Source organism: Diceros bicornis, chromosome 6 (assembly GCF_020826845.1).
Source record: "Diceros bicornis minor isolate mBicDic1 chromosome 6, mDicBic1.mat.cur, whole genome shotgun sequence".
NCBI classification, from domain to species: domain Eukaryota; kingdom Metazoa; phylum Chordata; class Mammalia; order Perissodactyla; family Rhinocerotidae; genus Diceros; species Diceros bicornis.
Genome location: NC_080745.1, coordinates 85,148,051 through 85,172,135, shown reverse-complemented (window position 1 = coordinate 85,172,135; position 24,085 = coordinate 85,148,051). Strand labels below are relative to the sequence as shown.

Here is a 24,085-nt window from a genome sequence, read left to right as displayed (position 1 = left end):
CACACAGACGACTAGGCCGCCTCTCCAGGTGCAAACAGGTCGACACCATGTGTCCCAGCCAAACATGGTCAATCAGGAGGAGACTCAGAGGTCGAACCCACGGGCCCCTGGAGATGATGACCATGAGCAGAGGCTGTCCCTGATTAGCTGCAACCCTCCCTGATGCCATCAAACCTGCTGGTGTCTTTGGTGTCCTCCCTCTCCAGGGCTGTGTCTCCTGACCCACCTCCATTTGCCCTGCGCCCTGGGCAGCCGTACCTTCCCCATGGGCCGGAGTATCCTCCAGGACCCCCTACCCTAATATCAACCACCTCCTCGTCCCCTCGGGCACCTCATCTCCACTGATGTTAAAAGGAAAACAACCTAAGAATCCACTAAAAGAGATTTCACTAAGCTATGCTGAGGGTGCATCTCCCAGCTACATCCAGTGGAGAGAGCAGCTCGCGCTGGACTATGTGCGTCTCTAGCGGGAGGATTTCAGGTGATGCGGCAACGAGAAGAGCAAGGAAACTGGCCCACGGGGTTTGGGGCAGAAAGTTTTTGTGGTTAACGGGAGCTGTCACCAGGGCAGCCTGGCTCTGCCCGGAAACGTGACCCAGGGTCCCTCGTTGTCTTCCTTCTGCCTTCAAGAGCTTCCTTCTTCCACACTCAACTCACAATCAAATACAAAGCCTTTGTTCCCCAGCAGTCACTTTAGCAGCAAAGATGGGAGAGAAAGGACCCAGGGCTCCTTTCCCTAATGGGAAAAGACCCATTAGGAGGTGGGACAGTTGTAAGTGAGGCCAGGGGAACTCAGGGGCCGCCGGGCAGTAACTGCATCTCCCATAAAACTACATCAGTCAGGGCAGTCTCTGTAGCCAGAGCTCCGTAACTCTGGCAGCACTCCCAAGTCAGCACAGGAAATTTTTACCCTACAGATATCCGAGGCCCACTGCAGGCCAGATAGAAAGAACGTGCAGGTGGGCCCGGGCATGGCTGTGCTTGAAGCTCCAGGTTACTCTAATGGGCATCTAGTGGTTGAGGCCCAGGTGTAGCTAACCAGTCCCTGTGCTCCAGGAGCAGTGGGGACACATCCATCCCCACGTGCACATCCCCCCTCCCCAGAAAATTGCATTATCTCATGTACATATATACGCCAGAATTGACAAAAAGAATTCTTTAGCAAAGAAGAACTAAAACATTTACTCATTTGTATTAATTTCAAATATTTGACATAAATTTAGAAATCTGCTTGTTACTGTTTGCAAAAAGAGGATCAGAGTAAGCTTCTCCCCCATCTTTGCTGCCAAGGGGCTGCTGTGGATTGAACCAAAAGCATAGAATGTGAAAAAGACAAGCCTCAACACCAATTTATGGAATTGAAACATATTCGAACTGTACCTGGGAACAAATGCTGTTTTTCCTATCTCAGGGAGGTGTGAAATTTACCCTCCAAACAATTCCGGCAGCCCAGGGGCAGGGAGTCCGAGACTAATCGGGCCGCCCCCGAGACCCTGCTGGGGATGGAGCTCCAGCCCCAGCGGCCTCGCTGGCTCATCAGCATTCCGGGCTTCAGCGACCCGCCACTGCCCACAGCCCGGCGGCCCCCTTCCCCACTGCTCTTCTCGCCCTCCCCGGTTCACGCCGGAGCCTGGACTCCTGTTCTCTGAGTCGGCTGCTGGGAAGACCCAAATGAAGGCACCCGTCGAGGGGTGAGGGTGGCCCATTTTCCAACGGCACCCCCAAAAGCGGTGCGCCGAGAAGGAAGCCCCAGAGGAAACGCGGGTGTGGACTGAGCCCTCGACCCCGCTGAGAAGGAGGAGGCCCGTTCTGTCTGGCCGCAGAACGGTGGGCGCTCTCTGCGGCCCACTGTGCCGTCACGGCTCCAAAGCAGTTCTGCTTCCTCGCTGTTGGCCTAAGAGGAGAGGGGAGCTGACCCTGCCGCCCCTCACCCCCCACACCCTGACCTAGCGCTTTCGCTTTTGTGACCAGCTGCCCCCGGGCCACCTTGGGAGGCACAGGATCTCTGGGAGGGGCTCGGGTGGGGGCCCCGAGTGGGCGGGAAGAGTGTGTCTGTTCTCAGCAAAGATCCCCCCCGCCCGGGAGGGGATCCGGGGATCTCGGAGGCCCACCTGAGCAGACGACACCGGCATCCTCGTGGTGACCACAGTTGTGGCTGTTCCAGCCGTTGTGGCTGCAGCTCCACAGGTCGGACTCGTGTCCTGAGCAGCCCATGTTGTCCAGGAGAATCGGCCCTGAGCCCTGACCGAAGCGGGCACTTCCTGGGGCCGACGTGGCCCGGTGCCCCACGAGCCTCGGTAAGGACCTCCACCCGGCCCTGACACCGATCACCTCCGTTCACCAGCTGCAGGGCCAAACTCGGTTCGGTGCTAGCGGGAGCACAAGAACACCTCCTCCGTGTCTCTCCTGAGGTCCCAGGCCCGAGGCGTGTTCCAGACTCAGGGGCCATGGTCATGGCTCAGTTCCCTGGGCAAGCAGTCACCTTGGACTTTCTTCTCTCTTTTTTTCCAATAGTATCAAGGTACCTCCTGTGCTTTTGGCCTGGGACATCCCGGGGGTTGGAATGAATGGTTAAGGTGTGGTGGAAAACTGCTCTGGGGACAGACAGTGGCCTCTGCCAGCTCTGTGGTATCAGTGGGAAAGAGGATCTGCATCTTTGCCTTAATGCTTTTTCATAATAGTCTTTTAAATCTATAATGTCTGATGAGCATCTCGTCAAAAACTACCTCAGCCCCCCTTGATGGTGGTTTGCTGAGAAGGGTTGCTTCTTTGTGGTGCCGTGGGATTCGGGGAAGGAACACTGGTGGAGGATGATGCCATGTCAAGGTGACCCTTGGGCGACCAACTTTTTAGAATAGCTGGTAGGTCGTCCAGGTATTTGTGAGTGTCTCTTGCTCAATATTTTCACGGTGAAACTATTGAGAGGAAAGAAGCTGAGTAAAGGGGTCATGTTTGATAGTTTTTGCTCTCTTATCTGAGTGAGTATTTCCTTGAGAGTGGGAAGGGTCTTTGCAGGTCTGTGGTCTTGTCCTCGCCCCTCTCCCGGTTTCCAAAGACCTCTGAGTGCGTACCTTGGCTCCTTCTCACCTTTGTCCCTCTCTAGGTGGCCACAGCACAAAGCACAGTATCATTACATGTCTTGTCTTTGGTTTTGTTCTCAGGGCAGGAAGATCCCAACAGTTGGGCCACAAATACAACTTTATTGCCGACATGATAGAGAAGATCGCGCCTGCCGTGGTTCACATTGAATTGTTTCGCAAGTAAAGAGGGCATTCTTTTTTCTTACAACCTCTGAAGCTTCCACCAATAAATGCTGCCGTTAGCATGACATCCGAGCTATTTTTGACACACTTGAAAGTGTCAAAGTGTCACTGAATATATTCTTACAGGAAGATATCATTTCTTCCTAACGATGTTTTCCCTTTTGACTATTTAAATTTACATTCTTGACCCCTCTAGATGTTTTAAGAGCCTCTGGCTCTGAAGAGATTCCCTAAGAACATTTTCAAAGTGGAATTTTTTAGTACATGTAAAAGTCAGCCTGATGTTCCATTTTTTAATGTTAAATAAACCCAGTGTGTAAAGTAATAATTGCAAGATGTGTGTTGCTTTTGCAAAACCAACCATTGATGTGTTGAAGAGGTGATTTTAAGGTGTTTCAGGCTGAACGAGGTGCTCCTTTGGGTTCTGTTCTAGGCTTCCTTTTTCTAAGAGGGAGGTGCCCGTGGCCAGTGGGTCTGGGTTTATAGTATCCGAAGATGGACTCATTGTGACAAACGCCCACGTGGTGACCAAGAAGCACCAGGTCAAAGTGGAGCTGAAGAGTGGCGCCACCTACGAAGCCAAAATCAAGGATGTGGATGAGAAGGCGGACATTGCACTTATCAAAACTGACCATGAGGTAAGTGTGTTCCCCACCCGCAGAACCGAGTTCTCAGAGGCCCTGGCTAAATGTGGCAAAACCTGGAGAGGTCACAAGGCACCAGAGCTCCCCGATTCCAAGAGATTCTCAGGGAGAGAGCTGAAGCCGGACTGAACCTGTCAAGTCTGAGCATTTAGGAGATGCTGAGTGTGGCCTGGGGTGGGGAGTGGGGCTCATGGAAGCTTCTTTAATAAGCAGGCTATAAGATCAGAGAGTTGTAAAAACAGTATTTTTCTTTTTTATAAAGGAAAACAACAGGTTTATAAAGAAATTAGTAGGTAAGCAGTGAAAATTCAGTCTCCTTTCCATTCCCGACCCTGAGTCAACTGTTGTTAGAGAGTTTTATTCATTTGTGCATTAACCAGGTTTGAAACCAAGCCTGGTCTCCCAAATTGTTATTGTTTTATTGCAGGGTTACTAAATGTGCTTTAAAACAGTACTCCATACTCAAAAAGTTTTGGAAACCTTGACTTAAGACAAAGCTAATGGATTTCTTCCTTACAAAACATCTCAGAGCTTTTAATATGCTAATGTGCACATGACTCTTCTGCAAACAGGTATATACGCCAAATTATAATGATCTGAGTATAGAACTTTTTTCTTGATTTTTCAAAACTGAGACATAGTGAGCTCAATTTGGGAAATACTGTGTTTGAAAATGGTTTGCTTTCTATTTAAATATTCTCCTTGCAGCCATTTTTGCTCTGTTGATTTCTTTAGCAAAGTCTTCATACCTGAAATAAATCCAGTTCTTACTAGACCATCAAAAATTCCCACTCATTGGTGTGTTGATTTCGGAGGTTTGGTTGGCTGTGTGGCAAGTGCACTGAGATTGCATTTTCTGGTTTCTTCACACCCTTGTAGTTTTCCAGGCTTCATATGGAAGGAAGAATCAGGGTAGGTTGGAATCTCGTTGCTGGCCTGGGAAAAGATCGTAGACTGAGAGCCAGGAGGGATCTTCTCTTCCAGCTCCCTGCGTGACTTTACCTGGATGTGGGCTCTGAGGTCAGACAGTGTGGTGTTGCGCAGGCTATTTTTGTCTGTGCTGCTCAGCGGGGCAGAAACAGGCTCTGTGCCCGGTGTAGGTAACTGCCGTTTGGCGAGGTCGCAATTGCACATTCTTTCTCTTAGGTTACTGTGGAATTTCTGAGCAACAACTAATCTTTCCAAATGTGTTTATTGGTCACAGTATAATCATAATAACTTCTATTTGATAAGCTCCAATGTTGGGCCAGGTTCCGCCTTCGTTTGTAACTTTCACCTAATCTGTAAGATAGCTATATTATCCCCATTTTATAGAGGAGGAAAAAAGGGCTCAGAGAGCTTAATGAACCTGCCCAAGCCACACAGCTACGCTGCGGTGAAATTATAGGCTCCTAAGACAGCCAGGCTGCTGCTCCCCAAGTGCCCAAGGATGGAGCCTGATCTTTTGGTGTGAAGGGAGGGCTCGACTTTAAATAGCCCCCGGGAAGGCTGGTGCATCCCCTTTTAGGAACATGCTGCTAGAAAGGTGTCCAGGATGTGGTAGTCTCACTGGAAGGAGGCCGGCCAGAATAACACATCCTGTGGCCACATGCGGACTGCTCAGCTCCACCGAGCCCTTGGAAGGCGGCCAGCAGTGGGGGCTCTGCAGGCGGGGCGCTGATCAGGGCGCTGATCCGGACACTGCGTGAGCTGCCCCTGCTGAATAATTCTGTGTTTGGAACGCGTGGGCGCATACCGTGTAACTGCTCCTGGCCCCGGGGGTATTCTTTTCAGATTTGGAGCCAAGGTGGAGGGTATGTCCTGGTGGCACCCCTGGCATGTCCAGGCAGGATGTGAAAGATCTCAGCAGACCAGCTTTGCAGAGTGTTTCTGACCTGCGCCCGGGAGCCCAGCCCTTCTGCCCCCAGCACGCTATTTGAGATGTGTTTCTAGCCCAAGAAAAAGGGACTTCAAAATTTAAAGTTGAACTCATGTGGCTTTTGAAAATGGAATCGGAAATGAAGGGATATTAAATTGCAAACACCCACACAAAGACTGGTTTCCACTGACTAAACTGCTTTTTTTGCTGATAGTAGTTGGAAGTGGGGAGAGTAAATGCGTTGCTTCCAGCTCTTTCCTTCTCACTCCCGCAGTTTGATGATGATTTGGAGCGGGGTGGAGACTGGCTTGTAGTGAGGCTTGGTTTGGAAGGAGCATCTGACCCCGGCGAGTGCAGTTCAGCCCAGCACACTATTTAATACACGTGCGGGCAGTGGTGGGGTGTGAGCTGGCCTCGCATTGTGTCGCTCTCGGAAACAACAGAAAAGCAATAGCAGGAAAACTCAGAGGAGGCAGAACAAGACCAACAAAATTGAGCTTGAGGATCGAAAACTCTTCCAAACGGTGCTTGCCATGTGAGGCCATGGCCCAGTCTCTCCAGGGCCATTGTCACATAACCCAGTGAAACTGGTGTGACCGCCCACCACCCACATGGGCCCAATGGCTAAGTTGGTGGCTCATAATCTGGGCCCATTTCCTCCCCCCAGCGTCATGATTTGGCTTGAAGGGTTCTCCGTGACTTCAGCAGCTGCTGTCCTTCCTGAGCATGGTATTCGAGCCACTTCTAATGAATGAAAATTACCACGACTTTAATGACGACATCGGTCGTCGCTGTGCACTTGTCATGCAGCCACCCTTCTTCTGGGAGCAGCAGCCAGCATTTCCTTCAGGTCTACCTCTCCCCCACTGGACAGTCTTGGTGGGACCACCAGTCATGGCGCCCCACTCCCTGGGGCCAAGGGGTGGACACGACCCGTTAGACCAAGCAGATCCTCCCTCTGGAGCTGTAGCTGGATGTCACCCCCAGAAAAGCTACGTGGCTGAAACTGGTGTAGCCGCTGCTGCTGAGACCCTCGTGTCTGAGTTCCTGCCCTTTCTGAGCCTAATTTGTCTACTTTTCCTTCCCTTCTTGGAGCTCCCCTCACATCTCCAGTAAACCCTCCTTGGCTTGAAGTTGCCAGAGACGTTTCTTGTCTTGCAACCAAAACTCTTTTTTTTTTTGTCTTTTTTGCTTCTCACTGCTGAGTAGACAAATGCACTTACTTTCCCTGCTGAGTTTTGAGACAGGGAGAACTTTTGGAAGAAAGTACACAGCAGAGCAGCTGTCTCTGCCTGGTCTGCTGCCCCCCACCAAGCTGGAGGTGGAGGGTCTCCCCCTGCAGGCCCATCCCCTTCAACGGTGGCCAGGCATCCCTTTCTGTGCTTCTCTCCTAGGATTTGCAATTCCCCTTTCCTTGGCTGCTACTGGGGCCCCCACTCGCCGGGAGAGGGAATGGCAGCTGCAGGAAGCAAGGACAGACAGTGTGCATGTGAACATTTCAATAGAAAGCAGCTTTGAGGGCAAACTAGTGCAGCTTCAGAGACAAACTCTTTCCAAACGCGTGTAACGTGACACTGGCCGTGTTTGCAGAGCATTTAAAATTTTTTATCCAAAGGAAGCATTATAGTTTTATAGTATAGTTTTTCCCTGAGTAGTGTAGAAAGACAGAGAGAGAGAGAGAGACAGCGCGGGGGTTGGGGGGGGGCGGTGTAAAAAGAGAGAGATTTGGTTTCTTTAGGCCAGAGTACAGGGCAGAAATACTGGGGATGTATGAAGAAGGTAAGAGGGGAAAATCCCTTTTGTTCCAGCTGTTTTTCCAGCTGAGTTGATTAGGAAACATGCTGGAGAAAAGCATATGCCCCCCTCGATGACTGCAACTTTCAGATCATGTCCTGTCTACCCTGTATGAAAACCGTTTACCCATTTCCCACTGTTCTTACAAAGAGATCTTAACTGCTTGCCAGGGCCTTGAAGTCCAGCCTGATGGGATGCCCCCTCCCTCCCTGTGCCCCTCACTCACTCTGCTTAGCCATCTGCCTCCTCTATTGCCTGCCACAAAACAGGGCTCTTCTCCTGAGGGTCTTGGCCATCCCCTCCCCTCGGGTGTCTCCCTCCAGCTTCCCCACAGCTGACCTTCCCATCCTTCAGGTCTCGGATTAAATTCGGCCTTAGACAGCCTTTCCCTGACCCCCTACCAAAGGTAGCTCCCCATGTCCCAATGCCCCCTCCCCCCATCACTCAGGGGACACATAACCGAGAGATGATCACGTTGTGCTGATCATTTTTCCCTCCTCCTCTCTTTACATAATTGACTGTTGTCTTATTTATTTGTAGATTTAAGTTTATCTTCGCTGCTGGAGTGTGAGGGACACACGTGTCTTGGTCACTTCTCAGGTAGTAGATGCTTGACAACACACCTGAGGATGAATTTCAGGGCCCTCTGCTCTGTGGAATGCTGGAGCGGGGTGGCAACAGGGGCTCACGCTGTGAGCTTCTCTCTCATTTCAGATGAGGAGATGATCCTGTAGCAGGCTGGTTGCAGAACCCTCCTCTTCCCCTGCAGGCTCCGCAGCCAGTGCTCATCTGATCCCAAGGGCTGCCTGGAGTTGGATGGGCCTGTGGCTCTGCAGGGGCTGCAGTAGCTCTGTGGTCTTGGGGACATCAAAGCGCTGGTGGCGATTCCTGTGGGCGCTTTGCTGTGACGCCAGCAGCCAGGGAAATATCTGGAAGCCGCCTTGTGGAGGCTTGTGAGGTGGTTTTCTTTCCTTGCCCCGCCGGGCCTGCACCCGTCCCTGGCCACCTTTGTGCCAGATGCCACCTTCAGGCCTGTTTGAAGTGGCTGGAGAGGGAGACCTCTGGGCTCGGGGCCGCTTTGTTTTCAGAGGGTCCCTTTACTGCTGAGCTGGCTGCCGAGGCCAGAAGAGCTGACACCACTGATCTCAGTGACGTTCAGAACTGGGGTCACTCCAGGAAGGGGGGTGAGGGGCCTGGGGCCTTCCACGCACCGTCCCAGGAGGCCTGTCTTCTCCAGCCTGAATCTGGCCCAGTGTGTGGTGAATCTGCCCCGAGATCCCTGGGTGAGGAGGCTCCAGGCGGCGCCCTGGGACGGTGGCGGGGGCGGGGAGCGGCCAGGCGCTGAGTGTGACTCATGCCCACCGCCGGCAGCCGGTTCTCCTCAGGCAACCCGATTGTCAGAAGGGCTGACTAAGCCGCCCGAGCTTGTCCAAAAGTGAATCAGATAACACGGAGCCCGTTCTGGAGCAGCTTCCCGTCTTCTGGAGTCTGTCACTCAAGCTCATAAAGCTCGGGGAGCCTGGAATGTGGAGCGTGCCACCACAGTTACCCTCTTCATTTGTCTCTGTGTTTCCATTCTGGATTCTTTCTCCCCACTCCCTCTGTACTGGCCTTCTTGTGGTCTCTCTTCTTTCTCTCCCTGAACTTGAGGGCTGCCATCGCATTTGCTAAAGATGCCACAGACCCTGCTGATGTTGCAAGGCTTCTATTAGCATATTGATTTTTACCATTTTTAGGGGGTGGGAATCAATATTTCATTAGGTCATGTACATCCAGACAGCAGAGTGGAAGCCGGCTGTTATTCCCCTGTGCCAGCCTTTGTCCAGAGGCTGATGGGGACGTGGCTCCTTATTGTTCTGGTTGCAGCTCCTTCTGGAATGTGAAAACGTTTCAGTTCCCCAGACCATCAAAATCGGAGCCCTTGTGTGTTCTCTGGCCCAGTTTCAAGAACTTCAGTTGATTGTTAAGGAAATTCTTTGTCTATGTTTTTCTCCGAATATGGTAATGCCTTTTTTCATTTTGGCGCTCTCTCTTCAGGGAACTGGATTAAGACTATCATTTATGGTTCTGACAAAGCAGTTCCCAGGTTGTCGGGGCTGAATTTGTAGGTGCCCCATCGAGAATGTCTCCTGTGCCCTTCACTGATTCCATTTGACAGTTTAGTGAGCGTGTAACAGTGTGTTAGAGTCCACGTTGACCAACTGTGGCCTGCAGTCCAAATCTGGCCCTCCATCTGTTTTTGTAAATAAAGTTTTATTGAAACGCAGCGATGCCCATTCCTTTATGTAGAGTCTATGGCTGCTTTTGCCATGCAACAGCAGAGTTGAGTAGTTGGGATGGAGACCGTATGGCCTGTGAAGCCAAAAGCATTTACCTTTTGGCCTTTCACAGAAAAAGTTTGCCAACCCCAGTGTGAGATGATTAACACCTCATCTTAGAGGAGTTGAATGTGCTGGGAGCTAACTATGAGTATAAAAGCCAAGTGAGGTGACACACTATGTCACCAAAAGGGAAAGGACAGAGACACTGATTTCCTTTGCTCTTTCTCTTGGAGGGAATTGTGCTTCTTTGCTGACAACGATGCTTCGGTCTTGCTGGATTAAGCAGAGAGAGGCCTTATTTTTGCCCATTTCTTGTAATATCAGTAGAGAGGAATTTATATGAAATCCAAGGTGTTTTAAATTATTATCCAGTTTTTTTTTTTTTTTTTTTGTGAGGCGATCAGCCCTGAGCTAACATCCGCCAATCCTCCTCTTTTTTTGCTGAGGAAGACGGCCCTGGGCTAACATCCGTGCCTATCTTCCTCCACTTTATATGGGACGCCGCCACAGCATGGCTTACCAAGCAGTGCGTCTGTGCGCCCCCGGGATCCGAACCAGCGAACTCCGGGCCGCCGCAGCAGAGCGCGCGCACTTAACCGCTTGCGCCACTGGGCCGTCCCCTATTATCCAGTTTTAAATCTTAATCATCTTTTAAGGTCTGGTTTGTTCACTCTTTCAATTCTTCCTTATTCATTGACTGTAAATATTTATTGAGCATCTGTCTTGGCCAGACGCATGTTCAGTGCTGAGGATGTATCAGTAATGGCAAAAGCCATGGTGCTTGTGGTCTAGCGGGGGAAACAGCTAAACTGGAATGAATCTGGTGATAAGTACAAAGAAGGAACAAGTAGGAGGAGAGGTAGAGGCACTGGGGGCTGGGGAGACCTCTGTGCACAGTGTAGGATGAAAGACGGCTGAAAACCAGGCCGCATCCAGAGTCAGTTACCTGGACTGCAATGCCAGGACTTGGCTAACCCCAATTATTGAGCTAACCCCAATTTTAAGATCCTGATGGATCGTTTAGGGTCTGGTATGTTCATTCTTTCATTTACTCACTTTCACATTCATTGATTTTCGTGAATACTTGTTGGCTGAACACTGTTGGCCACACTGGGATAGCGACATTGGCCAAGCTGAAGTCAGTGGACGAAAGTGGGGGGATCAGAGGGGCTGATGTACGGACAAGGCAAGAGTTACGCTTGATGGAGACGATGTTTTTCCTCGTCTGGACCCCGCAGGACATTTACAATCACTGGCTGCTGGGCTCCCATATACAACTGTTGACATTTCGTGGTTTAAACAACAAGAACAAGGGAATATTTGAAATGCCAACGTTTCTTGATATACTTACAGGAGACTGATACTACGGTGGTGTTCATAAACAGTGGGGAGCAAGGCTCTTTCGGTTTTCGTTTGCTCTCTTTTTGTTTCTGCACAGCCGTCTTCTCTCCTTTTTCTCTCTCCCTCCACCTCTCCACTCCTCTTATCTCTCCCATCTGACCTTCTCCCACCCTGCCACCCTCCCATTCATCCCCCCTCTCCCACTTCTGCCGTCCCTGTTCAGCAGCAACGACATGTCAAGTGGGGAAACGGATGGAAGAACCCTGTTCTTCTGAGTTCTGTGTGTGGGTGACCTCAGTGCCATGTAGCAGATCCTGCCTGCCCTGGCCTCTCGGCCCCGTGGTCTCACCCCTGCAGCACCCTCCCTTGGCTGTACCCTTGACCTTGTCATCACTGATAACCTCCACCTTCTCTAATCTGAATCCCAAGCACCTCACTCTCGTCCACCGCTTCCTGCCCTGGCACGGCCGCTTTATGTGCGTGTGACGTGTGCACTCACAGGCCCTGTGCTCAGAAGGGCCCCTGCTTGGGGGTTAATGCTCTGAGGTCGCTGTCTTCATTTTATCTTGCAGTTGCTCTTTTCTAAGTGAGGTCCAATGAGTCAGCGGGGTGTGTGCTGGGGGCTTGGAGCCTTGACTCACCACTGTTCCTCCTCTTGCCACCTCCCTACCTCCCCAGGATGGGTTCTCAGCCTCCCTGCTCCCCTGTCACCTGGGACACCTGGCCCCATGCAGCGATCACTACCACCCTCTGTCCCCCAGGCGGTGTGGGCGTGGGGAGAGTTGGGTTTAGGTGAGCATAACCCGTGGCATCTTGGGGCAGCGAGTGGTGGCAGGGCTTGGGCAGATGACCCCCTGGGGCGTTCCTCCAGTGACTAGGCAGAGCCAGGCCTCTTCCCTCCCATCCAGGTACCTAGTACATCCTGCTTGGAAGGAAGTTGCAATGCCCTTGGGGGTTGTTCATCCTCTGTGGTTTGGGCGATGGGCCCTTCGGTTGGGGAGATGCCTGGCTTGAGTTCACTGCCCCCAGCCAGGCACAGTGTGTGGGTCCATTTGGTAGCTGGTGGGCAGAGCACTGAGACCTGAGGCCCTGGGTGTCCACACTCACCTGGTGAGTATCTTTGTGTCCCAGGGAGCATGACACTAAATAACAAATAGGAAACATCATGACAGGTCAAGGGAGAGAATGTGGAAGAAAAGAAAAAGGGTTATATTTTAGTATCTTGAATGACACTTTTTGTGCACTTTCTGAACAAGGGGTTTGCATTTTTAATTCTCCCTGGGCCCCACAAATTATGTAGTTGGTCCTCCCCCTAGTACCTCAGCTCCAGCAAATCCTTGGTTCATCTGGGTCTACAGTCCACTGATCCGCTCACCTTCCACTGTCCCTCACCCCCTCGTGGGCTCACTTCCCTCCAGACTCAGGCTGGGTCACTGTCTCTTAGGCACGTCTTAGATGCTAACACCCCCTGAACTTCCCTGCGGCCTGGTTTTTTCTTAGGGGGCCTGCAAGCTCTCTAGCACTGGCTCTTGCTGGGTATGGGGGGGGTGATATTCTCCCCGTTGCATATTTTTTAAAGAAAATGAGAGGCTAGCATAACTGTTTCCAGAAGCCACGTTGAATCACTCAGTTGAGTAGCAGCCAGTTGCTGCAACACTAGCCTTTAAGGAAACTTCAGTCAACACACAGGACCAGCCTGGAAGCCCGGTCCCTGGAAAGTGAGTGAGCTGGGCAGCTGGTGGATGCAGTGGCTCCCGCAGATTCAGCAAAACAAACATTTTTGTAACAGGAGCACTTTATACTTTTCCAGGAAGAGAAAGAAGTAGTTGACTTGCCTCATTAACTTAAAAAGAAGCTGTCAATTATCCTTTAGTTTAATTGATTCATTTTCTTGCTCTTTTCTCCAAGCTTCAGGGAGTGAGGTTGCAATGAAATGAGCACAAAGGGGCCGTTCGGCAAAGCCCAGTGCAGCCGGAAGCTGAAGTGCTGATGGGTTATTTCTTTTAGGACCTCTCTAGAGGGTCACTGGCAGAGCCAGCATCTGGAGAATTCCATGAATACCCCTCCCCTTGCAGCTGTAGGAGTTCGCAGGGATTATGACCCCTTAGGGGAGATGTGTGGAAAGAGATTTATTAAGGACCTTGATACCTGTTTTGATCTTACCAATTTAGCCATTATCTGCCAATAGCTTTTTTGGAAGTCAACCAGGTCTTCTGGAAAGAACCCTAATTATCAGAGCTGGGATGGCCTTGGATGTCACCAGCTCAATCCTTTTATTTTAGAAGCGGTAAAACGGAGACCCAGAGACCCAAGGTGATGGAGTTAGTTCAGGACGAAGACCAAACTCGGATGTCCTGCTGCCTGGGACAGGGTGCTCCCAGGGTGTGGCATTGTGCGTGCGTCTGCATATGTGTGTATGCACGTGTGCATGTGTGCACGTGAATGCATGTGTGTGCATGTGTGCATTTTGTCTGAGTCTTCCCTTCTGCACCACCGTTGGTTGATGCTGGAGAGTAAGCCTGAAGCAGCCCTCAGCCAGGGCATTTCTCAGCACAGACCCAGCTTTTCTTCCTGGGGAGGCCGGCCGTTGTGACTCACCTTCAGGAGGAGCCCAGGCCACACTCAGAGCCTGCGAAGCAGGCAGTGCCGCAGAGGCCTGCCTCCACGCCCCACGAGTGGGCTGGAGAGAAGAAGACCTGGAATGGAGGAGGTGGGGACTCCAGTCATGTACCACCACCCTTGCTGTGGGACCGTCAGTCCCCTTGTGAGCAGAAAGGGCACAAGGCCTGTACCCTCTGTCCCAGGGACGACTGGCTGTAAAGGCCAAGGGAATGACAGAGCACGAGGCACTGGCCAGGCTCTGCTTGGACCACTTGTATCTTGCACTGACCATCACTTTCCTTTGAAGCTGACTTCTCCTCTTGCCCCTACGCCCACCCCCCAAAAACCCGGCATGAACGAGCGTATAGTTATTAGAGCGCTTTGCAAACACTGTAGGTGTTAGGATCACCACTCTAAAATGAACCATTTTCCTCTAAGCTTCGTGGACTCTGATGGCCGCCCACCCCTCAGCCTCCTCGCCCTGCTGGCGGAACCCTGGGCTTGTCAGGTCCCCCCGACCCACCCCATTCCTAACTCAGGCAAATCCTGAGGGGCTAAGGCAGTCATGGGGCCACGTTCCCCTCCACAAAGGGTGGTTGAGGGTCACCTGATGACCGGATGCTCGCCAATGACCCATGTGCTGGGCCCTTCTGGATTCTCAGCTGTTCTGAAGAGACACCCGGGAGAAAAGAGCCTCTTAGTTTCCCTGGGCATGTCACATCTTTATGTCATGTCTGGAAGGGCTGTGGCCGTCTCATGACCGTGAGAACAGGCTGAAGTTGATCAGACAGAAAGAAGGAAGGAGCCCTTCTCGATGTTGTCCTTTGAGAATTTGAGGTGATCGGCCCTGGCACCACCCTGCCCATGAACAGGTGGATATTTATTCCATTTCAGGTTGGATTTTGTATTAGTTGTAGCTGAAAAAACCCTAACTGATGCACCGAAATAATTTTTAGTGTTGATCTATATTTAGCCCTTATGGAAGATTCTAGGCTGAGCTGACTATGGGGAAGGAGATGGACTTTCTCTTTCTACGGCTGTGTGTCCTGGTGTGTGTGTCCACCCGTCAGGTGGTGGATGTCATTGCGGGGCATGGTGGATTTCATTGATCTTCTGTGTTCACTGTGCTGGGCACATAGGAGACGCTCCGTGAATCTTGTTGAGAAAGTTGTCTTTCGTGTCGGCTGTTTCCTGGACCCAGTGCTGCCAGGCCTGCTGGTGGTTGTTTGCTTGCTGTGATCTAAATGAATGGTAGAGCCTTCTTTAATCGTGAGATGCACCAGCATCTTCCAAGTTTCAGGATTAAATCCGCCACACACTTAGTATCCCGTCTGCAGCTAGGGGTCACTGATTTCACGCAGACAAGATAAGTCTGGAGTCCACACCCGGGACTCCTCACAGCCTCATCTGGGCTGTGTCTCCATCAGCCTGGGTGGCGTGGGCTGACAAGTCGGGTGTTAGGGGGATTTTCTTAAGGTCCCTCTTGTTGGTTCTGCTGTGAGGACGTCATTCAGCATCAGTGAGTCACTTGCGGTCTGCTGGCAGCTGTGCATGTCAACCAGATGTCCCTTCTTTTCTAGGCCTCCCAGGCTCCTCCCTCTCATGAGCAGGAGCGTGACCCGGAGAACCGGCAGTGCGATGGACTCACTTTGGGATGTCCCTCGTCCTTGAGGGACTTGGGCCACACGTGAGCTACAGGCCCTCCAGGTGGGGCCCAGGGCTCCTTCTCGGCTCTGATATGGAGCCTCGGAGCCTCGGAGTTTTGCTTTTGCCACTTGCGAGCTCTGCCACCTCGCTGCTTTTGTGCGCACGCCCCACTTGCATTTTCATCCCCCCGTGGCTGGAGAACCTGACGTGAGGACGGGAGCTGCACGCCCCGTCCTTCCTCCTCTCCTCCTGCTCTGCCAAGTGGGGGGATGCCTGTGCTTTGACATCGTAGGCGTGCCTCGAGGTCCAGCGAGATGGTGAGATGTGGGAAGTGGCTGTTAGGAGAGGGGCTGGCATCTCTAAGATGGCCTGTGACCGGGGCCACTTCAGAGGGAGACCAGACAGTGTCTGCAGCCGGGATCTCGGAGACGGCTTTGATGTGGGTGGCGCGGGAACGAGCCTGCGGACAGCATCGCAAGGTTAGACCAGGAATGGGTTCCCCCCATGTTCCACATCTGCAGGTCAAGGCTGAGGCGTGGCTTTGTGCTTCCAGCCATATCTGCATTTCATCTCCCCCAGCCCCCCCATGGAGCGTGTGTCTAGACAGCTTTGGAATAAGATGCTCAATTACTGAGCAGGAATTTGGCCAGCGGAGGTACAGCTGGGCCAAGCAGACAGCCTCGAGGTAAGGAACAAGGCTGAGAATGAGCTGTATTTGGATCCGGAACTGACCGGAGAGCCTGATGTTCCTGGGGCCAGCCGGCCCCCAAAATGGCTCCCAAAAGGCATTTTGACTTCACGAGAACCATAAGTCTGGCCTGGCCCACATCTCTGTCCCATGTCACTCCTGCAGGCAAAGATTTCTGCCTGCAGTTGCAATTCTGGATTAACAGGGGAAGGTCTGAGAGTTGGGATGCCTGTTTTCCTGTTAGGCTGCTCATCAACTGTGAGAAGTCACTCCATCTCTGAGCCTCGGTTTTCACATCTGTAAAATGGAGTGAAATATGCCCTAACTCTGACGGTGGTCATGAAAGTGCTTTGTCATCTGGATTGATTGTCATCACATCAATTCAGGCTTCATATTATAGCCCCCCCAATATGTAACCTACTTGCTTTTTTCTGTCGTATGATTATCCTTCATAATCTATGAAATGTTTGAGGGAATAAAAACTTAATGTGGTAATTGGTGTCGCCCATTGGTGCAGGTTAGACTACATGGCTCTTGTGACCTGCGTTTCCTCCTCCTGTGCTCAAGTGAGGACTGGTTCTCAGAGAGATTCCAGGCTCGTATGACTGCTGTCCACTTGTCTGAGCCCATGTGGTCAGCTGAGAGTGGACAACTTCACTGCGCTGGAGCCAGGCTGACCTGGGCTCTCCGGGCCCGTTGTCGGCAGCGGGCAGTGTCCCCTGGGGGCCTGGCGCTACCCAGTGGGCAGGCTGAGCGGCTCGCAGGCCCTTGGTTTCTCCTCCCCTTGGGAGAGTCTCTCCTCTCTGTCGTCACAGCGTCTGCTCCCCCAAAAGCATTTGCCTCCTTCCCTCGTCCTCTTTGCCTGAGCTCAGACCTGGAAGAGGAGAGTTTGAGGGAGCACTGTCTTCAGGCCCCTCTGCCTTCTAAGCCCCCTGAGACCTGGGCGCCTGGGTCGGGCCCCTTCCAGCGGGGGGAGGTGGAGTGGCAGGGATGTGGTGAGCAGATGCTGATGAAGACCTCCCAGTGAGTGCTGCCATGTCACTTCCTGATGTGGTTCCCAGTTGGTGGTTGAGCTGATGGGGCTGGGCCCGCCTTTCTCTGTTTGAAGTTGATTTCTTGCCTTGAAGTTGGTGAAAAACAACTGTTATCTTGGGCAGCCAGGCAGCCTCAGCCCCAGGAGCCTTTGCCACTGTGTTCCCTTGCCCAGCCCTAAACCCAGCCCTGAGGGCCATTCCTAGGCCCTGAAGGAAAGGTACCTTCCCAGCCTGCCTCCCCCAGAGTGGCCGAGTGCACACCACCGGCCCTGAAAGCTGCCCGCCCACGCCCCACCTCGCGACTGGTGGAAGACGTCATTCCCCACAGGGCCAGCTGGCGTGGGCCCAGGGTAAACAGGCCGTGCTGAGCTTCCTGGGGTTCCGCTGGAGGCTTATGAGCTTGGGGAGTGGTTTGGGGCTCCTGGCTCTGCCCAACCTTCACAGGCATAGGAATAGGGCTTGTTGGGTTAACCTGCCCACCTGGTCAGGGAGCAGAGGTGTTGGTTGACGGAAGACCTTTTCAGGCGAGGAGAGAGCCCACCTCTTGGGCCTTGGCATCTGGGGGCCTGGATGCCTTGAGCACCAAGCCCATCCCGGCCCTTCCCCAGAATTGCTGGGGCCTTAGCACAGAGACGCACCGAACTGAGTCAGTGCTGTTCCCCGCGTTCAGTGCTCCCGGTTCTCCGGGACTCAGGTGGATGTGTCTATGATAAGGGGGGCAGATCCCCTCTTTCCCTTCCACCCTAGGGGTGTGTGGGCTCAGGATCCTTCTTTGGGGCTTCGCTCCCTACGAACCCCCAGGTAGTCTTGCCCCAAATCCTAAATTCGTCTCCCTCTCTCTCCTGGCCTCAAGGTTTCAGAGCGAGTCTGTGCCGACAGCTTCAAGGTGTGCTGAGACTCCAGTAACTTCCCCACGTTGTCTTGGCCTTGCCCTGTGACAGCTCAGGACGTGTTGATTGTTGTGGGTGGGAGGGAAGTGTGGCCTTCGGCCAGGGAAGGGATGACAGGCCTGACCTCAGTTTCCCCCAAGGCCCTGTGAACACTGCTGGGCGTTCCGTGACACCTGTGCGTTTATCCATCCTGTGAACTCAACCAAACGCAGCCACGCCAACCTTGTGTTTCCAGGGAAACCTGCCCGTCCTGCTGCTTGGCCGCTCCTCGGAGCTGCGGCCGGGAGAGTTCGTGGTCGCCATCGGAAGCCCGTTTTCCCTTCAGAACACGGTCACTACCGGGATCGTCAGCACCACCCAGCGCGGCGGCAAAGAGCTGGGGCTCCGGAACTCGGACATGGACTACATCCAGACAGACGCCATCATCAACGTGAGCCCCGCCTGCAGGGCCGGGCGGGTTTAGGAAAGCCGGGCTTAGGAACCAGGGGTGAGGCAGGCTCCTCAAGGTGCTGTCCAAGGGGTTCCCTTTGCACCCCTAGAGCAGCTGAGGCGGAGGGCTGGTCCTCCCCCGTAGCCGTCTGCAGGGGCTCCTGTGAAGGGCCTGTAGCTGTGCCCAGGTCTGCCGCCGGGAGGAGCCCCCACCCCCCGAGGGTCAGCGGCCCCTCAGTGGAGCTGCTTCCTGCGGGAGGGACGCTCACCCTGGCACAGGCTCTGTGGCCCCCAGGAGGGGTCTGCTCCGCCTTGGGCCGCAGTCTGAGCGTCACCCCTACACTGTTCAAAGTCTAACGAGGCCAGGGGTTGTGCCACGCAATCTCATAAATGGAATCTTTTTTAAATCACGTTTTTCCACTGCAGCTGTCTCCCTATAGGATTGACGTTTCTAAAAAGCAATGTTTTTTTCTCCCTACATCTGTCTAATAAATAGCAAACACAACATGTTTTGTTCACTCACTGCTCTAACAGGTTTTATTCCCAAACTTTCTTGTGATCTGCAAGAAGTAATGGAAATAGAACAAACTGTGGGTTTCCAGCCCTGGCAGCAAAGTCGGGGTCACACGCATGGGGGGCTGTGCAGATTTGAAATACCGTGATGCTGGAGCAAGCGGGCAGCCAGCCTGTTGCCAAGAGAAGGAGGTTGTGCTGGGTGTTTTAGGGATTCAAAGGTGGCCTCTGGAGCAGAAAACCATTCCCATTTATGGCACATCTAAAACTTTCTCAAAATTGTTAAGGTCCTTTTTTTCCAGCAAAGTATTAGGTTGACAGGAACAAATCTCAGGAGAGAACCTACACTCGGGAACCTGCCAGGCAGGGAAGTAGATCGGACTATGTAACGACAAACTCCTAACTTTGTAATTTTTGCTTTGTTTCAGTGTGGAAACTCCAGAGGCCCATTAGTAAACCTGGTAAGGCCTTTTTAAAAATCTATGTACACGCTTTTTTTTTTTTGCTTTCTTTTCACACATGAACTTCCCAAAGCACATTATTTAATTCCTTTAAAGTGAAATCCGTGAATGTACTGCATCCTTGCAAATTACCCTTCTTGTCTTTTCTGGAAAGAGCGAGGCATCTGGAGTTGAGCACTGGAAGTGTAATGCCAGCGGAGACGCTTGTGTTTCAAAGTTACAAGTAAACACAGTGGAATTCAGGTCCAACCCAGGAGATTTTAAAGGAGCGGGCCTTTATTCTGAAGGTGTCAGCAGTTCTGGCCTGTCACAGAGCGGCACCTCCTTCAAATGACGTCTCCAGGCTGCTGAAGGAGCTGGCTTGGCTCGTCTACAGTCTTTGTCTTGGCCAGGAGCCCTCCCTTAAGACCTGCCTGGAATGAGGCGTTATCCCGCTCACAGAGATGTCACTTCAGTCTGTTTAAATACATAAGCATGAAAAGGGAAGCCTTAGAATCAGACTGTCAGAGCGAGGGCGCAGCTCGGGGGTCACCCAGCTCGACTGTTGTTTACAGGAGATGAAATCAGGCCATCTCTAGCAAGGCCCAGGATGGCAGCACCTCCAGGATGGTCCCTAGGAGTCGGGACTGAATTCTCAGTGCTGCGGGAGTGTGTGAGGAGTGATGTCTACTCACCTGGCAGTTTTCCCTTCTAAGCCCAAGTGGAACACGCCATATAACAACAGCCTTCAGAATGATGGTGGGAGGGCGTGAGGGGAGCCTGTTGTTCAGGGATTGTTTCCTATGGTGCAGCATTCCCTAAACTGTGAGAGTATCTTGAATCGAAGCACACCCTGTAGACTGGCTTCCTCCATGATTTAAAGCTAGCCTGCAACAAGCAGAGGAAATGAGGCATGGTGGTGCGCCCTCCGCCTCTCCCAGCCCCCCGCAGTGCCCCCACGCTGCTGTCTGAGACGAGACTGCATTTTCCTGGTAATGAAGCATGGGGGCCCTAGGCGCTAAGCTGGTTTCTCCCTGGTATCGTGCAGCTGGATTGCTGTGAACGTGTGGAGTCGCAGACAGATGTGGAGAGAAGTCAGCCAGGGTCACAGGAGGCTGTGGTGAGGGACTTGGGTCGCATTTTAACCACATTGAGAACAGGAAGCCCATGACCTGGTTGATGACTTCGAAACATCATTCTTGTGGCTGGGAGGAGGGTGGGTGGAAGTTGGGAGCCAGTTAAGAGGCTCTCTTGGTTATCCAGACTAGGTTGGAGCAAAGGGATGACATTCTGGATTTGTGTAAGGGATGGAACCCTCATCAGATGTCAAGGTGAGGCAAAGAGGAGTCCAGGCCCACTCCCAGGTTTCTGGCCACTGACTGAAATAACAGGAGTCTCCCAAGGTCCCACAGCAGGTAGGGGCCCAAGCCAGGATTTGGACCACCTTAGTGCATCCCCCATGGCCCTGACTCTACACTGCAAACTGGGGACTGGACCTCTTGGATCCTGGTGTCCCTGGCACAGCTGCCAATTGGGCTGATTTGTTGTCTTTTTGTTGTCCCACCAGGCAAAGCCATCACCAGGAAGAAGTACACTGTCATCCAAATGATGTCGCTCACATCCAGGTGGGTACCAGGATGTCTGTGTCTGTCTTAGATTTAAATACTCCTGAACTTCAGGAGGCTCTCACTGGCTCCCCTGAAAGAGAAAACTTACGTTGCCTTAAGATATCTCAGTTTCTGGTTAAAATTAAGTAACATTAGGAAAGAGAGGAGGGGCCATTAGCCTTGGCCTCTTGTTTTATCTTTCACTTTTGTTTTTGTGTTCTGAGCAAGTCCTTCCTTCTAGAATGTTCTGCCCTCCTCTTTAAGGCAGGCCTGAGCAGCAGGTGGTGTTGGTCACTCTCCCTCATGCTTTCCTTTCACCACTTGTTCTGTTGAAACCCACATTCCAGGAGTGCCCCAAGCACCTCCCTCGGCCCCAGAGCGCCCTGCCCTTCATTAGCTCTGCCGCGTGTGGGCTGTGGCTCCCGGAATGCGGGTCAGGCCCAGCATGACTGATGGGCGTGTTTTCCCCAGCTGGAGGAAGCTGCAGTGTGTGGCTGCCAGGGTCCTAACACACTGGTGTTTTAACCTTGATGAAAAAATGTGGTGTAATCGCATGAGTCCTGGTAACCACGGGCATGGTTGAAACTGTTGCAGGTAAGGTCGGCAAAGGGCAGAACCTATTAATATAGATATTCATATATTAATTATCATAATTAATTAACTACTAATTAATTGTGAACACATTACCATAGTTTAGATACATATAAAGAATGGTGGTTCCTTTCTTAGCACTCCAGAATGTGGACTGATTTGCCAAGACTAAAATGTGCATCAGCTCCTTGTCTGGGAACTACGGGAGACGGAGGTGCAGGGAAGGAATATGGGTCCTGGGGTCCGGCTTCCCGGGTTCTCGTCCCAGCTCTGCTACTTCCTGGCTTGTGACCTTGGGAACGACTTGACCTCTGGTACCTCAGTTTCCTCCTCCCCAGGATGAGGATAAGAATCCAGGCATATTGGTGTGTGGTGAGGACTGAGTGAGTTAACATGTGTCAAGGCTTGGCTCAGTGGGTGGTGGCAATGGTCACCAGCCACAGTGACGCTAGCTGCTATTTCTCACCTGCTTCATCTGCGCCAGGCACTGGCCCAGGTGCCGTACCTGGAGGATTTCATGTAATCCTCACATCAACCCCCGTCATAGAGTCCTGTCATTATCCCTATTGTGCAGGTGAGAAAACTAAGGCACAGAGAAGTTGAGCAACTGCCCAAGATCACACAGTTAGACAATGGTAGAGCTCGTGCTCCAAACAGGCCATCCACTATACAGTCATGCACCGCGTAACGATGTTTTGGTCAATGAGGAACCGTGTACATGATGGTGGTCCCATGAGATTAGTACCATTTAGCCCAGGTGTGTACTAGGCTATACCATTTAGGTGTATGTTAGGACGCTCTATGATGTTCGCACAATGAGCAAATAGCCTAACGACACCTTTCTTAGAATGTATCCCCATCATTAAGCGACACGTGAGTGTACTGTTTTGACCCCTTAAGTAGTAGCTACTATCAATTAATTAATAAAATTAATAATAATAATGATAAAGCACTTCCCTTGCTGCTACCCAGTAAGTCTTTGACCCTAGCAGACAGGCAATTTATGCAGGGACATACAAGGCCATGGAAATGGCAGTTTGGCTCACTGTTGGCACATTTTGTGTTTGGTTACATGGCTGCACTGAGCTGTGGGAGTCTGTGGGGGCTGCTCATCCCAGCACCCCAGACCCATCCTTGCAGGCTTCCACAGGACCTCTCTGGACAAATGTTTCGTCTTACTTTGGGCTGTGAGGGAGGTTTTTGCAACATAAATTAGCCTTAAAACCTGGGAGGCAGAGCTGAGTTGAAGAAGCATGGCTCTTGGAGCTGGGTGGACTTGGGTTCAACTTTACTGTTTGCATCTTACCGGCTGTGACCTTTGAGCAAGTTACTTAACCTCTCTGTGCCTGTTTCCCATCCCTCAAAATGGGGATAATCATGGTATTCCTCTGGCTGTTGTGGGGATTGAATGAATTAATACACCACACGTGATAGGCACGCAGTAAATACTAGCAACATATGTGATAACAGATGTCCTTGAGCCTCAGTTTCCCCCTGTGTGAAATGGGGACCACTAACAACGTCCCCTTGCTCTGGAGTTGTGCGGGTTAACCTTGATGGCGCCACTAGAAGAATACAGCCACTGTTGTTTCTGTCGTTAGCCTGCCATTGTCTGGTCTGTAAGGACAGTCACAGTGGCTAACATCTGTGGGTGCTTGCTGTGTGAGCATTTTACATTTATTACTAGTTCAGTTCTCAGATCAGCCCCGAGGAGGATGCTATATGTATCCTCTTTGACAGGTGAAGAAATTGGTGCTCAGAAAATAAGCCTCTTGTTCAAGTCACAGAGCTAGTAAGTGGGCAGATGCGGCTTCAGACCAGGAGCTCCGAGCCCACGGCCTCTGCATGAGCCGCCGGCCCATCTCTACCTTCTCAGGACCAAGACTCCTGTCCCTCCATCTCTGCGCCAACCTGGGTCCATCTCCACTTCTAGAAGGTGGTCATGGGGCTTGCTGACTCAGGCCCCTGCTTGGTGCATGGCTCTTCCTGGCCCTTTCAGGTCCCTTAACAGCCCCGCTGGCTGGTGGGTCAGCGGCCGCCCCGTCTGCTGCCTCCTGCAGTGCTCCCTCCTGCTCCCCCAGCCGCTACAGCCTCGGCTCCCCGGCTCCCAGCCTCTGCTTCCGGCGTTTGCACAGCTTCAAGTGACACCAGTCACGGGGCTGGGTTTCGCCAGCACGTTTGCATCGCTCCCCTGTCCTCATCCAGCCTGCCAGATGCTTCTCTAGAGGCACTGGCCAGAGAGAGGCCCCACGTGCAGAGGCCTCGTCACCACCTTCCAGGCCCAGCTGAGTGGGTGCCGTGCCGGGCAGCTCTGTACAGGGTCCTGCTCTGTTCTGGCTCCATTTCTCCATCTGAACATTTGGAAGAACGTGCGTGTCTGTGCGTGTGGGTGTGGTGAAGAGCAGCACATGTTGTTATTAGAAC

At 52.2% G+C, this 24,085-nt stretch overlaps 2 protein-coding genes across 2 annotated transcripts in view; one reads left to right on the top strand and one right to left on the bottom strand.

The window, feature by feature from the left end:
• LOC131407631 (deleted in malignant brain tumors 1 protein-like) overlaps positions 1-2,214 on the bottom strand; it is a 13,922-nt gene extending 11,708 nt beyond the window's left edge. The window contains exon 1 of the mRNA XM_058544388.1: positions 2,112-2,214. Coding sequence (XP_058400371.1) covers positions 2,112-2,214 — 103 coding nt within the window. The remainder of the gene's footprint in view (positions 1-2,111) is intronic.
• A 233-nt stretch (positions 2,215-2,447) lies between these two features.
• Positions 2,448-23,806, top strand: LOC131407630 (serine protease HTRA1-like). The gene is made up of 7 exons (XM_058544387.1): positions 2,448-2,470; positions 3,162-3,260; positions 3,697-3,901; positions 18,317-18,511; positions 20,512-20,557; positions 21,031-21,088; positions 23,743-23,806. Exons 1-7 carry the CDS (start codon positions 2,448-2,450, stop codon positions 23,804-23,806), a joined length of 690 nt encoding a protein of 229 aa, XP_058400370.1.
• The last annotated feature ends 279 nt before the right edge of the window (positions 23,807-24,085 follow it).

Bases quoted from the DNA above. Each gene is read 5' to 3' on its own strand.
- LOC131407630 (XM_058544387.1), top strand. From the start codon at position 2,448: ATGGTCATGGCTCAGTTCCCTGG. The intron at 18,512-20,511 runs GTGAGCCCCGCC...GGTATCGTGCAG, and splicing joins AGACAGACGCCATCATCAAC to CTGGATTGCTGTGAACGTGT. The intron at 21,089-23,742 runs GTGGGTACCAGG...CTGCTCCCCCAG, and splicing joins ATGATGTCGCTCACATCCAG to CCGCTACAGCCTCGGCTCCC.